Source organism: Physeter macrocephalus, chromosome 21 (genome assembly GCF_002837175.3).
Source record: "Physeter macrocephalus isolate SW-GA chromosome 21, ASM283717v5, whole genome shotgun sequence".
Lineage (NCBI taxonomy): Eukaryota > Metazoa > Chordata > Mammalia > Artiodactyla > Physeteridae > Physeter > Physeter macrocephalus.
Window position 1 is genome coordinate 102001689 of NC_041234.1, and position 15716 is coordinate 102017404.

The 15716-nt window shown below is 34.8% G+C and overlaps 1 protein-coding gene across 1 annotated transcript in view; it reads right to left on the bottom strand.

Annotated features, from left to right (window-relative positions):
* The window catches only part of ZNF280C (zinc finger protein 280C), a 50943-nt gene that overhangs the window by 13079 nt on the left and 22148 nt on the right, over positions 1-15716 (bottom strand). The window contains exons 8-14 of the mRNA XM_055081607.1: positions 14292-14462; positions 14033-14142; positions 12246-12466; positions 7906-8063; positions 6898-6998; positions 5981-6127; positions 195-326 (exon numbers count right to left, since the gene is read on the bottom strand). Coding sequence (XP_054937582.1) covers positions 195-326; positions 5981-6127; positions 6898-6998; positions 7906-8063; positions 12246-12466; positions 14033-14142; positions 14292-14462 — 1040 coding nt within the window. The remainder of the gene's footprint in view (positions 1-194; positions 327-5980; positions 6128-6897; positions 6999-7905; positions 8064-12245; positions 12467-14032; positions 14143-14291; positions 14463-15716) is intronic.

Sequence of the window (15716 nt, forward strand, 5' to 3'; positions counted from 1 at the left end):
TACCACCAAAAAAAAAAAAAAAAAAACAATGGATAAAAAATTTTCTTTCCAAGCATAAGAATGATAAAACCTAAAATTAAAATTTTAATGACAACCAGAAGTCAATTTTTAATATTATATTGAATAGATAAAAACAGGCAGGGGTTTATTTCTATTATCATACAATGTTAAAATACAACATATTTAAAACTCACTTTTGTACCAGGAGGCAATCCTTCTAGCTCTTTAGGCTTTATAAATGTCCGATGCTGGGTCTTGTGATCCAGTTTCTCTTTGTAGGTCAAAAATTGTAGTCTGCATTTTGTACAACGATGAACTCCTTTCTTCTGTTTACAATAAATATTAGAAATAATATTAGAAAATAATTTCTACTACCACAAATCCCGAGACCTGAAATTGCTCTTAATTCTAATAGCTAAAGAATTTTAAAACCAGAATTTTGCCACATCCTATCATAAGTAATTCCAAAATATTTCATTTTTTACAAGTACTTCTTGCATTAGTATTTGAGTTTCAAAAGTATTTGCTATCATACAGGCAATAAATATGATAATTATATCAATTAGATTACAATGGGACAAGTCCTGTATTATTTGTAGTGAGTTTATTTAATTATTAATTTGAAGTATAAACTATTCAAACATATGATACCATGGAAATGAGCTATATTATACTTTTATTCTTGGAAAGATCAAATGATTTTTGTTATTTCCATCTGTTTCACAAGTTGGTAACATAAACTGAACTTTCTAAAACCAAACAAATTTAACCAGACACTCCCAAAGAAAGTTATGTTATAGAAATGGTTGTATATGTCAGTGTTTGTCCAACAGAACTTTAAACAATAATGATAATGTGCTATACTGCACTGTCTGATATGGTATCCACTGCCACATGTGGTTATTGAGTGCCTGAAATGTGGCAAGTGCAACAGAGAAATCGATTTTAAAATTTTATTTAATTTTAATTTTAAATTAATTTAAATAGATGCATGTGGCTAGTGACTGATATTGGATGGCATGGTTACAGAAGCATAAATCAGAACAACTAATCTGAATTTACTATTTGAGAACCCCTTGACTATGTTCCTTCTGAAACCTGGTCATATTACTACTTTACCAATAGGAAACAGGACCGAAGAGAGATGTAAGGCACTTGCTCATAGCTAGTTAGTGTCTTTTCTACTACATATTAGCAACTGCAGTTTTTTTGTATATGCTGTCATCAATTAAAATATGTACTGTACATTCATCTGTAAATTTGGAACAACGTACAAATATAAAAATGTTTTCTCTAAAGCTGTATCTCCACAGGTTCATCACTATTTGCATTTAAAACACAAATAAAAATTTAGGAAAAATCAAATGAGGTAACATACATTAAAGTACCTAGCCATTACTGGTGCACAGCAGGCATTTGATAAATAAAAATTCCTTACAAAGTTCAAAGCAATAGGTAAATATAATGTACTTGTATTACTATTTTAGTTTCATCTTAAGAAGTATGGTTAATTGGATCATATCATAGGTACAGCCAACATAAACAGATTCACCTATATGTACTCAAGAGAGGGGAAAGAGGGGGAAAAAAAACTCAGTCAAGGACCTGATAGCAAGGTAACATGACAGAAAGTTCCCCAGATATGGGTCCCAGAAATCTTTTCTCTACCTCTACCTATATCTCATCCAGTTTCATGACTTTAAATAGTATTCATCCAACTGCCTACTCAACATCACTACTTAATATCTAACATGCACTTCAAATGAACATGGACAAAATTAAACTCTAGATTCTCCCCCACCCACCCTGAAAAAAAATCTGTTCCTTCCCTAGTCTTCCCTATATCTCAATATATGGGAACATCATTCTTGCAGCTGCTCAGGACGAAAGACCTTGGTCACTCTTAACTCTTTCTCTCACACCCCACTGATAAAACCTTTTAGCTCTACCTTCAAAAGCATAATCTTTCCACTTGTCATCACTTCCGACCACTGCCACCAGATCAGTCCAAGCCACTCACCCGCACTCTCACAATAGCCTCCCCTACCTTGTTTCCACTCTTTCCTCCCAACAGTCTATTCTCTCCATAGCAGCCAGAATAATCTCTCACATGCCTAAACACTCCAATGGCTTCCCATAACACTCCAAAATCCTGACTCTGGCTTACAAGGCCATATACTATCCTCCCCGCATTCTATTGCTACAACCTCATTTCCTACTACTCTTCCTCCCACTTGTTTACCATGCTCCAGCCACACTGGCCTCCTTGTTGCTTCTTGAACATCTAGATTTATGCTCACCTCACTGCCTACTTACCGTTCCCTCTGCCTGGAACATTCACTCCCAGATAGCCACATGGCTTAATCCCTTATTTCCTCTGGAGAGACTTCTTTGACCACCCCACATAAAAAAACAGAAGCTACTCTTTCACCTCCTAAGCCCTGGCGTTCCCTATCCTCATGTATTTCCCTCCCTATGGTACTTATTACCAGCTGGCATACAGATACATTCAGACATAATACACATTCTCATTCTCTCTCCCCCCTGCCACCATAATGCAAATCCCAGAGGGCACAAACTTTGTTTTGCTCACTTCTGTAAAACAGTCCCTGGCATATATTAAACAGTAAATAAATATTTGTTAAATAACCAGTAAGGCAGGCAGCAAGAGACTGACAGAGAGTGCACATGAGAAGCAAGCACAATTAAACTAGTTCAAAATGTCTGCCATTCCATTCAATGAGCATTTGCCCAGAGCCCTGAGATGGGGACATTAACCTACTATATTCCCTTAGATGGACTCAAGTCTTTCATGTCTCTCTTATGCATGTATACAATAATACAGTATGTTTTTTAAATAACATGATGTTCAACTAAAAAAATGGTGACCTATTCCAAGGATAGAGAAAAAAAATTGTGTTGAACTTTTTGACAAGGATACTATATCTTTTGGGTGATTTGAGGGTTTTCAAGGCTAATTCTGACTCTCTGTAATATCTGCCTTTAGACCTAATGTCAGTGAAGAATGACTCTGTGGTAAAAGCTTGGGCCCTAGGGCAATTTTTGGCTCTGCCAACTATTAGAGAACGTGACACTGGGCAAGGTAACTTACTTTCTATAAAGCTTTGTTTCCTTATCTATGAAATGGAAATGATCGCATATCTGCTTTGTAGAGTGGTTGTAAGGATCAGACAAGATAATACAAGTAAAAGCACTAGTGGCAGTCGTACAGCAAGTGATTAGTATATGTCAACTGCTTGTTATTACTATAAAGATCTAATGAGGCTATTTAACACATCTGAAATCCTTCATCCTTTCTTAAAAGTTGTACAAACTGTATTGTTAGCTCTGAAATCACTCAATACATAATAATCTATTCTTTTAAGGAAAAGGTTACAAACAAAGTCTTTTAAAAGAATAAAATGATCCACAGATTCAACAATTCTTATGGTCTAAAATTGCCCTAAAATCTCAATTACAAGCTTATAATCTTGCTCAGCTATGGTTTTTGAGTCTTTTGTGAACAATTATATACAAACTGAAATACTTTGAAGGATGCCTGATGACGCTTCTTATTGATAGAGTCTTTCCTCTATTGATTGCTGACTGCCTACCTCTTAGGTACTCCAAACTTACAAAAACATTGGGCACCCATGGTGTGTCAGTAGTCCCAAGACTACTCTCCGGTTTGATGATTCAATAGAAGGACTTATAGGGCTTAAAAGCTGTTATACTCACAGCTATGATTTATTACAGTGACAGGATACAGAACAGGATTAATAAAGGAAAAATTGCATTGAGTGAAGTCTGGAGGATAGTGGCACCAGTTTCCAAGTGCCCTCTCCCAGTGGAGTTGCATAGGACATGCTCATCAATCCCCCAGCAACTAACTGCAGCAACAGGTATGAAGTTTTTTGGTTTTGTTTTATGTTGTTTTATTTTATTTTCCAGGGAAGCTCTCTTTGAGTCTAAGAGCCCAGGTTTTTCATGGGGTTCAGTCACCAAATCTTCAGACTCCAGAAGAAAAGCAGGCATTCACCATAATCATATTTTTGCACAAGATCTAGAAAAGCTGGTACCACATGGCTCAAGGTTCCAGGAGTGTAAAACACTCATCAATTAATAACAAAGGCTCAGTTTCCAGAGTTAGCCAAGGGCTAGTTATGCAAGTAGACTCTTCTGAAAATGTCCATGATTTGAACAACTCAGAACTGCTGGGTTAACACTTTCCTATATATGTGGCAAGTTAAGACATACAACTCACGGTATGAAGAGTGACTACAGATCAGGTTAAACCATTTAGGAGACACAGTCCACATAGCAAGCCCATCCGTCTCTTTCTTACCTTTCTAAGCATCTATTAGTCCCTCCACATCTACACCTCACTCTGGAGCTTAGTAAAGCACAAGAGAAAGAATTATGTTAAAAGCTTCAAATAAAATAGAGCTACTGCTTTATATCTTGTTCTTTCTTTCAAAATCAAAGGTCAAAAGATGAAATATAGAGCACCAAGATCAGTGTTTCAAAAACTCTATTCCTCAAGAAATGTTAATATGTATTGTGCAAATAAAGGATTCAATGGTCAAATAAGTTTTGGGAACAACATATACAATATCACTTGCTTGGAGATTTATGATCTTTTAAGCACTTTTTAGCATGTTAAAAGCTCTGAAAAATCCTATTAAAAATAAACAAAAAACTATTCATTTTGTAAGTGCAGCCATTTACTGAATTTCTTTTTCTAGGAACAATTTTAGGGTAGAACATCTATTTGACATCTGATGGAACACGGGGGAAACTCTAGAATAGAAAGATTTTGCCAGAGTTTAACAGTGAGGTGACATACCAGGATAAAAAAAATAAGCATGTTGCCATAACATAGGTGATCTTGAATGCATTTGGATATTCTATATTTATGATTTTTTCCAATTAACAACTATAAGCTGATTTCATGATTATCTAATGACTGGAACTGAAAGCAATGTTAGCACAAGTGCTGAATAAAATGGCCATGATAACGCATTCAATAATAAGAAAATGTAATGAGCTGATCAGTGAGGAGGCAAAACCTGATTACATAATCAGATTCAGTAAATTCATTGACTTCTGATTTGGGCAAATGTATGACTGCTCTTTTAAGCACTCAAGAATAGGCTCACTGTTTTATCAAGTTTTCAGCCCAAATAAAGGATGGTCTAATTGTGTCAGGAAAAGAACCAGCAAGCATAAAATGAAAATTCAAGGGAAAGGTGCAAGCACTAGTACTGATATTCCAGAAATTACAAAAGCAGAACTGGTAAAAGTCATCTAAGAAACAAGTTATAACCTAAACACTGTTCTTTGGCATAGTTCACATATCTAGAAATGTGTCATTGCTGTTTCCTTTGTCACTGGCTTCTATAAGAGACCATCCTGGATCACTGATGACAACCACATGTCTTCTCATAATAAAAAGTGGGCTAGTGACTTCCCTGGCGTGCCAGTGGTTAGGACTCGTCAGGGAACTGGGATCCACAAGCCGTGGGACCAAAAAAAAAAAAAAGGTGGACTAGAAAGAGTGGAGATAAAGTTTGAAGAGAAAGAGGAAAACAGAAGATTGTGAATCCTTAATCTTATCTTCCTTAGTTCAAACTTATCCTTTTCCCTGCTCTTTAAAATCATTCCCATTCTCACCACTCTGAAACCCTTGAAATGTCCAATGTAAATATTCCACTCATCTTTCCTCTTCCCCTCCACACTAGGCTCCTATTTGTACCTACCTTTCAGAATTTTCACTATCCATGAGCCTCATCATCACCAGGAAGCAGACAAGGAAAAGAAGTGGAAGTTTCACAAGTATTTCAGCATAAATTATAAATTAATGGTGTCATTTGGAACAACTTTGCTTTCCTTCTAGAACAAATCTAACCACTGTTCTAAGTTTATATATATAACCTTTTCACTAAGACAAAATGAACAAATAAGAACTGCTAAATCTCACCTGATGCTTCATGTAATGATTCATGTAGGGGGTTGCCATTCTACTAACTTTGAGGCAAAATGGACATAGCAAGTTCTTAGTATTTTCATGGGTTGCTCTAAAATGAGTTTCTACATCAGAAAATGTTGATGATCTAAACTGGCAAACCTAGAAATATAAAGAAGATTTAATTTAACTTGAAAATTTATAACTGATATGCAATTATATCAAAGTAGCAACAATAAGTCATTTGTTTACAGTAACATGATATACTACTAATTCAGCTCTGCTGCCTATACAACCAAGGATCCTGATACTGCAAGTAATACAGATAATCTCTGAAGCAGAAAAGTTGTCTTTCAAAGTTTAGGGATATATTCCTAAACATCAGTAGATTCCCTTCTTTTCAGATCTACTATCCCCCATCCCCATCCTGACTTGAATTTTCAAAGTCTGACACCTCTTGACCTATAAAGTTTTTCCTGTTACATCAAATGAGGATTCTCTTCTTTGGATTTAAAATAGCATCCAGGCGGTAACAGAGGCAATTTATCTTTATCTTGCTATCTTACTGGGAACCACTTGAAATTCTGGAAAAATACTGGCCCCAAAGCCTTTAGTTGAGGTTCCCCGTAACTAACAGTATTTCCTATTTCTCTAGCACGTCTATATTCTTCCCTACAGGGTAAGAAAGTCAATATGTTTTTCTTTCTCCAGCAGGGCTTTTTGTTTGTCTAGTAGAGGGGTCAGCAAACTATGGCCCACAGGTCAAATCCAACCCACCACCCACACATACATGAGTTAAACCAAGAGTTTCAACTACTGAAGAGGGTCTTCATTTTAGTAACTCATTTTTATTAAAAAAAATCAAAAGAACAATACTATTTTATGGCATGTGAAAATCAAACACCTAAATACACAATAAAATGTGTGTGTACCTGGCAAACATATGGCATTTCACCGGGTTTATGAGTGTCCTTCATATGTTGTAAAAGAGTATGTTCTGTTTCAAATGATAATTCACAGATTTTACAAATAGCTGAAAGTGGAAAAAAACACATTACATCCTTTTAAGGAAGTATATATCAAAGATTCAGTTTGCACATCTATAACAACAGCAACAACGAGTAATAATAATAATAATAATAGTGGTTATGGTGGTTCCAACAATTCTACTGTGGCTAACTTTGTAATGCTGTTCTAAGGACTTTACTTAGTATTAGCTTGTTTCATTCTCATACCATCACTGAGAGCTGTACTGTTAATTTTTATCCCCATTTTTCAGATGAGGAACCTGAGGCACAGAAAGATTAATTAACTTGACTGACATCTCACAGCTGTATTAAGAGGCAGAGCTGGGATTTGAATCCAAGCTAAGTCCAGACTCTGTGATTTTAACTATCACTGCAGTTACTTTTCTTATTAGAGTGTAAATGAAGACCATTAATTTTATATTTGCAAACCAGGGGATCTGAGTTTTATAATTTACTTCCTACATACAATGCATAAGTTATGCCAAGGAAGTTTCAATTTACAAGAGGGACTTCAATTTTAGTAAGTAATTTTATTGAAAAGTTTATACAAGTTAAAATATGCTTTCAACTTTGCCCCCAAATTACAAAATCTACTTCTTTTTTTTTTTTTTTTTTGCGGTATGCGGGCCTCTCACTACTGTGGCCTCTCCCTTTGCGGAGCACAGGCTCCGGACGCGCAGGCCCAGCGGCCATGGCTCACGGGCCCAGCCGCTCCACAGCATATGGGATCCTCCCAGACCGGGGCACGAACCCGTGTCCCCTGAATCGGCAGGCGGACTCTCAACCACTGCGCCACCAGGGAAGCCCCAAAATCTACTTCTTATTCTTATTTTTCCATCAGAATTCTTAAGGATTCCTCATAGGTTAATCAAAATCATTAATGTTCAGGATTTTAATAAAATTGTGACTTACTAGAAAACTCATGGGGAGTGTGTGTGCTCTCAATGTGACACTGCAGCTGGAATGGTGTGGGATACTGACGGTAGCAGTGCTGGCAGGTGGTGTGGTTTTCCCAGCTCTCAGTGTTCTGCTTCTCAAGTTCCAAATGATGTTTCATGTGGTTCATAAACCTATAAATGATTGTTAACAGGTGCAAATGTTCAAATCTCACAAATAAGTATCTGAACCTAAATGTTAAAAATGCAGTTGTATTACTCAAAATAACACCTCCAAAGCCATATAGTCTTCTGGAAAAGTGTGCACTTCAAATGATCAGTTTCATTAAGTGCATCAGCAAACATCCTTCTTTGCATCTTTGTTTTAAAATAATCCATTAATATAGTTAATACGAAACACTGCTAATTTGCTTCTTCACCATTATTTCAGACTAAGATTTTTTTGTAAAGAAAAACAGCAGGCTTCTTTTCCATACATGAAATACTATTTACATTTTAAAATAAAATACTTAAAGGCAACTCTACCACCAAGAGCAGCTACAGAATCATGAGAGAAATCTTTTGACGGCCTTGAGATATACAATAGCTTTCAGCTGCTTAAAAGACGAATTGTTAGTATTTTTGTGTCTTGGTTTCTACATGCATGTAATAGCAATTTTAATACCTATATTACAAGAATCTTTTGTTTTATTTAATGATACAGGTTTACTGTTAGCACAAACAGTTCATTTTAACTCGCAGACTGTGCCCTTTGTAGCACAGCCCATTTTTCAGTTCTACATTCTGCTATGTCAGATTCCCTAAAAGGCTTCTTATGAGAAGGAACTATGACCTTTGATGGCAGAGAGTACAATATAAACAGGCATATCTATTTCAAACAGCTTACTGAAATGTTTTACTGAATTTCAAAGTAAAGTTATTTGATCAAAATTACAATCTCAAGTCTGGGTCAAATATTAATAGCTAGTCACTATGAGTCCCTAAAGGAAATAATCTTGAAATGAAGTAATAATGTCAGCAACCTAGGCAGCAATTATTACAGAGGTTTTAACATTTATCTCTTCACACCTCCAAAACACCACTTCTCTTTAGAGCTGCTTATGGTACACTTTGAAATACCTTTTTTCCTCCTTTCATTTTGACATCATCTCTATTAAAATCAATTTTAAAATCCTAGTCTTGCCTAAATATTTACATATAAAGGTCATGAGCCATTAACCTTTCAGCACACAGCTTTAGTAAAATTTGTATAAAATAATCTGTTAACCAACTAGCTATCTCTCAGTTATTACACCCTGCCCCCATCAGAAGCTCACACTTCTTAAACCAGTAGATGGAGATGTGGAAAAAAGGAAACCCCTCACAAGGCTATTCTCAGAATAAAATAACCCTAACTGGTTTTGGTGACACTCGATGTAGGGAAAAATATACTACAATATGTTGACAGGGCTGAGAGGAGAAATCTTGAGCTATTAGGGTCTACCATCCCTTAAAACCATCAGTTTTCCACCCTAGTTTTTACCATTAAGGTAAAATGTTATTTAACACATATAACATCTTCGGTTACCCAGTGTTTACTGTTCTGGTTTCATTTACTAAACAGTATGTCAAAATGCCACAAAATTCCTAGGTATTACAAAACATGGTTAGTTTAAAATTTCTAGATATTCTGATAATCTAGCAAACTGTAGCCAGTCTTTTGAAATGAAAACAAAAAAACAAAGAAAATTTCATGTTTAATATTAAATGGGCTCATCTTAAAGAAAAGCCAAAAGCTAATGCTGGAAGAACTTCTAATATTATATACATAATATTTAAGTATAACAAGGAACTTAACTAGTGAACCACTTTTCTATGCATTTTACGAAATTTACCAACATTTTCTGATTTTTTTTTTTTTGGCTGCATTGGGTCTTCGCTGCTGCGCGCGGGCTTTCTCTAGTTGCGGTGAGCAGGGCCTACTCCTCGTTGTGGTGCGCGGGCCCCTCACTGCGGGCTCTAGGCACGCGGGCCTCAGCAGCGCGGCACATGGGCTCAGCAGTTGTGGCTTGCGGGCTCCAGAGCGCAGGCTCAGCAGTTGTGGCGCATGGGCCCACATGCTCTGCGGCATGTGGGATCCTCCTGGACCAGGGCTCTAACCCGTGTCCCTTACATTGGCAGGCGGATTCCCAACCACTGTGCCACCAGGGAAGTCCCTTTTCTGATGTATTTTACTATAAGAATGATAATATGGAATGAGGTCTCAGAGTTGGGGTGTTTTTTTTGGCATTATTTTATTTTTATTGAGATATAATTGACACATAACACTGTACAAGTTTAAGGTGTATATCGATTTGATAATTTATATATTGCAATATGATTACCACAACAACATAAACTAACACCTTTATCACATCAGATAATTATCATTTATTTTTTTATGGTGGGAATAATTAAGATCTAGTCTCTTAGCAACTTTGAAGTTTATAACACAGTACTGTTGTCTATAACCATTATGCTGTGCACTAGATCTCCAGGACTTATTTATCTATAAAAAGTTGCAAGTTTGTACCCCTAAATAACATATCCCCAATTCCCCTATCCCTGGTAACCACTGTTCTACTCTGTTTTTATGAGTCACAGAGTTTTATCGTAACATTGTTTCAGTGTTATATCGCAAATTACAATTTCTCTTCTGTTAAGCTACTGGGACCATTAGCAATTGATGGCTGGTAGGGCTTGATAAAAGGAGGTAAAGAAGTGTGAAAACTCATATGAATAATATAAGTGAAAGGTCTTTGAAAACTATAAAACGCTACCATAAACGTAGCATTCACAATTGTTTTAGGCTTATATTACAGTTTATTTCAGTGTTTTTCTATGTACTTCATTTTGGACCCAAGAATTCACCAGAAAAAATAAATGCTGAGCTTAGAAATGACCTACCTATAGAATGTTTAAGAATGCTAGTTATAAATGATGGTTTTCAAGGGTAAATATTTTTTAAAGTTTATAAGCGTGTATGTGTCACAATACAGGTACAGACATACATATACATACATGTATCTCACCTAAGGGAAGTGCACTGATGTCTGCAATTTACTCTGAAAAGTATAAAAAACTCAGATGGGTCTATGGATAAATAGATATGTGGTAATGCAAGTAGAGTAAAATATTAATGGTAGAATTGAGGTGGTAAATATATAGAGATGTTCACTGTAAAATTTTCTCAACTTTGCTATTTGAAATTTTTTATAATAAAATATTGGAAAAACAATGTCAGGCTATATAGCCAATTAAAAAATACCAATCAATATATCTCGTTACTTTGTTCTTGTTATATCTCACTTAGGATGATAGATATGTAATATGTCATATAACTCAAAGACTGCAAAGTATAAGTTCCTAAAATTTGAAGCATACATGTATAACTCCTCAGAATTCCATTGAGAATTAAATCTCTACTTTGAAAATGTGTTAAATTATAAAATCAAAGCAGACATGTTGCATAGAACTGGTACTTCTGGGCTTCCCTGGTGGGGCAGTGGTTAAGAATCTGCCTGCCAATGCAGGGGACACGGGTTCGAGCCCTGGTCTGGGAAGATCCCACATGTCACGGAGCAACTAAGCCCGTGAGCCACAACTACTGAGCCTGCGCTCTAGAGCCCACGAGCCACACTACTGAGCCCGCGTGCCACAACCACTGAGCCCGTGTGCCACAACCACTGAAGCCTGCACGCCTGGAGCCGGTGCTCCGCAACAAGAGAAGCCACTGCAATGAGAAGCCCACGCACCGCAACGAAGAGTAGACCCCGCTCGCCGCAACTAGAGAAAGCCCGCGTGCAGCAAGAAAGACCCAACACAGCCAAAAATAAATAATTAAAAAAAAAAAGAACTGGTACTTCTCTAAAGAAGATCAAAAAAATCACTTTTTCTGTAAGGAAAATGTACTAAAATTATAAATATGAATTGTAAAAGAGGAACATTAAATAAGACAAACACGGAGGAGGTAAAATTGGATAAAGTGGTTCTTCTTGTGATAGGAAAAATAAGATTCAGAAGCAGTTAAAAAATAAAAATACCTCATGGAAATTCCTAGTTCAATGATAAATACAGAGAGAGGAATGATTTTCCCCTAGCTTAAAATAAATTTTGTCCTTTCTTAAGCTATCTGAAAGAAATACAACTAAAGTGGATCCAAGTGTCAAACTCCTAAAAATACAAGAAAACATAAAAGCTTTTCAACATGAAAATCTGCCTTTATTCTTAGTAGAAAGTTAAAATTGCTTATCTAGGATGGCACAGAAAAAGAAATACAATATTTACATCTGTAGCATCCCAATTTTCAAATAGAAATAGAAATAAGTATTTACATACCTAATATTATTTTTAAGAATTTTCAAGCAACTGAAGCATTTAAATGTTGTATAAGTCTTCTGTTCCTCATCAACAGCTCCTTCATGTCTTCCATAGTAAAAGTCACTAACTAACATAACCAATTTTCCTTTCTCTGCACCAGTCTCCTTTTTATCTTCAGTACTGGAAAGTTCTGCTTTAATCATTTCCAAAAATGCATTTACCATGTCTGGACAACAACGCTGAAAGAGAAAAAATATATATAAGCCTTATTTATATTTCTTTTAAAAATCAGACACCAAAAAATGATTCTGTGTTTATAACTAGGGCCAGCTCATGTGGAAAGACAGTCTCACATAGTTTTAATCACAAACAATAAATAAGAGCTACATTTTAGAAAAAGTCTGTCACTTTCTCCAGGTGCAGAAGTATATATAACATGATATGATTTGTGTATATTAACAGATGGAAAATAAGAACATTCATGTGTGCCTGTATATGCAGAAAGAAAATCAAAGAGGATACAAAACAAGTTAATAAAAAATGATTCCTTTGTGAGTTGTATTGAAAACTAGGCAAACAGGAGTCAGGGTGAGATTTTTTCACTGTATTCCTTCTTATACTTTTTGAATCATGTGACTATAATTACCCCCAAATTAAATAAACTAAAGATAACTAACAAATTCATTCCTTTCTTTTCTCTATCTATGATGCAAAACATCACTTGATTGTGTATCTCTACACAATATTACATAAATAGGAAACCTGAAAGTATTGTAGAAGTTGCTTCATACTTTTAAATTCAAAGCCCAAAGTCCAGTTAACAGAAGTCACACTCAGGGAGATGGAAATAGTGACAGATCAAATACAGTTTTGCCCAAGAATAAAGAGACTGTAATTGGAATTCCAGGATGCTCCTTTTCTTTCTACATTTTTTTGTAAAATGCTGAATTTCAATGAAAAAATTGCCAATCTTTGAAATAGTGAGCAATAACTTTTACTAAATAGTTTTCTTTACCTTGCATTCTTCTCATCCCTTCTTTCCTGCATATATTCTACACTACCTTTTTTCTTGCCTCCTTCCCCCCTTCCTGCCATTTATACTGGGCATACAAAAAGAATACGGACTATCTTTCCACAGACACAAAGGACACTGTAGTATCTACTAAAATATTTTAAAATATTTTCATTAGTACTTTGAAAATTACCTAAAACCTAATTTCAAGAGCTTCTTACACAAATATAAATCTAGAATTAATTTATAACAACTACACATACTATATTCTGGATTGAGTTAAAACTATCATTTCATATGAAATGCTCCACCATTAGGAGTTTATGTCTAAGTGCTAAAAATTAAAATGCAAGGCTAAGACTTGCATTGAGTAATGTGACATGCATATATCACCATGGACAAAAAATAACGTAAAAAAAAGGAATTAAGTTACATGAAAGATTAAGCATCTAATAAAATGCCTGCTTTACAAGAAGTCTGAAGAATGGCATGACCTAGTCAATAAAATATTCTGATTAATATATTATTTCATTAAAAATTAAAATATAATATGTAGTGCTTATAAACTTAATTTTAATAATTTAATGATTGGGAAGGATTTTAAAATCTCTTATAAAGTTAATCATTATGAGTATCAATTTTTACTTAAGTTATATGAAAATACCAATGAGAAGATTTCTCATCTAAATATCTGGATAAACTAGCATTTACTATATATCAATCCTTAATATTTTAATATTAATATTTTCAGAGATTTGTGAATTTTAAAAATCAAATTTTGAAAAAGTTTTACCTTCATGTGATATTTCAAAGGATCCAAAAGATTGAACTGAACATTGCACTTTGGACAAGATCTTAGAAACGCTGTTCCAGTTTTATGGAGAGTTGGTGAGGTATTTGTACCTAAAATAAATTAAGGAGTTTTATGAGTCAAATTCTCCTTTTTTAACCTTAAACCCAACCAGTAATAACAGTTTTAAACTTCATCACAATTTCTGAAATTTATGTATAAATAATACAATTTCTTTTTTATACGCCAGATTCATATTTACCTTTTGATAGCAAGATATGGGAGGATGTCATTGAAGGAGAGTTAATTAAAGACAATGAAGCACAAGGATTTATGTCAGAAACTCTTTCGCTGGTCTTTGGCTTTTTTGGATTAACACGGTTTACTTTAGAAACAGAAGAACATTCTATTATAGGCGGAGTTTCATCTAGATCTACAATGATTAAAATAGTGGGAAAGATATTTGAAATTGCTTTAGTATAGAATATTGCTTACAAATGCTACTAAAATGGCCTTACATTTAAAATTAAGTAAGAATACTTTGGAGATAAAGGTAATATAATTGAATTACCATATCACACAACTGACAATAAAGAATGACCAAAATTTATATGATCAATAGGTAGAAAGAAACTGCACAAATAGCCATTATGGACTACACAGTTTGAACAATTCATGAAATAAACTTTTTATGCAAGAAAATTTTAAAGATGCTTTCAAATTAATATATAAATAGGTATCATGAAAGAAATCAGACCAAAAAAACCCAAGCCCCCCCCCACCAAAAAAAAAGGCAGCAGAGAGAATACTCTAAAAGCTCAGTTCCAAAAAATGAATTTCTCTTCAGATGCTTAAATGCATTTGAGCTTGTAAACAAAAACAATTTATATTCTAATCTAAAAATTTAGAGAAACTCCTTAAGATACTTAAAAAAAATCCTAGGATATCTCATGGAAAACCAAGTTGGTTCTTTTCCCACTTAACAACCTGATGGGTAGTTTAAATTATCTATTTAATTCCTACATGCAAAGTAGAAACAACTAATCTTAAATATCTTGAATGACAATACCTCACTTATTCATACGAAAAGGTTTGGAGTTAGTATGATGGCTTTCAAACTATGTTCCCCTGAGCCTAATGGTTTGGTTTTAGGGAATTCAGTGGGCATATCAGATAGAGAAATTCTCATTTTACTTTAGAAAAAAAAGAGACTTTTACGTAAAATTTTGTTTGAATAGAGATTTCATTGCTAAAAATAGTTTTGAGTTTGAAAACCATAACCTTAAAGGCTAAAGAATTATGCAATTCAGGGTATTTGCAAGAGAAGTGGGGCTATTTAGGCTATAACCAGACCCAGAAAAAGTCCCTTTTGAAAATAACACACAATTGTACTTTGTGATAAAGATTCTAAAACTGCACATGTTTTAATGCTCCCAACTGTATACTAATAGGAGAAGCAGAATAGATATATGCCAGGAAAATAAGAGTATTACACCAGTGGGCTCCTCTGTCAAATCTGCGTTTCATTCTTTGAGATAACACAGAAATGATTTTTTTCCATCTTCAAGCCCATGATTACTGACAGCTATATTGTAGACACTTAGGACTGATTTCTGTGTAATCACACTAACATTCTTCTCAGTTGCTTAGGTTAACTGAACAACCAATGAGTGCTGGTATTTTGGAC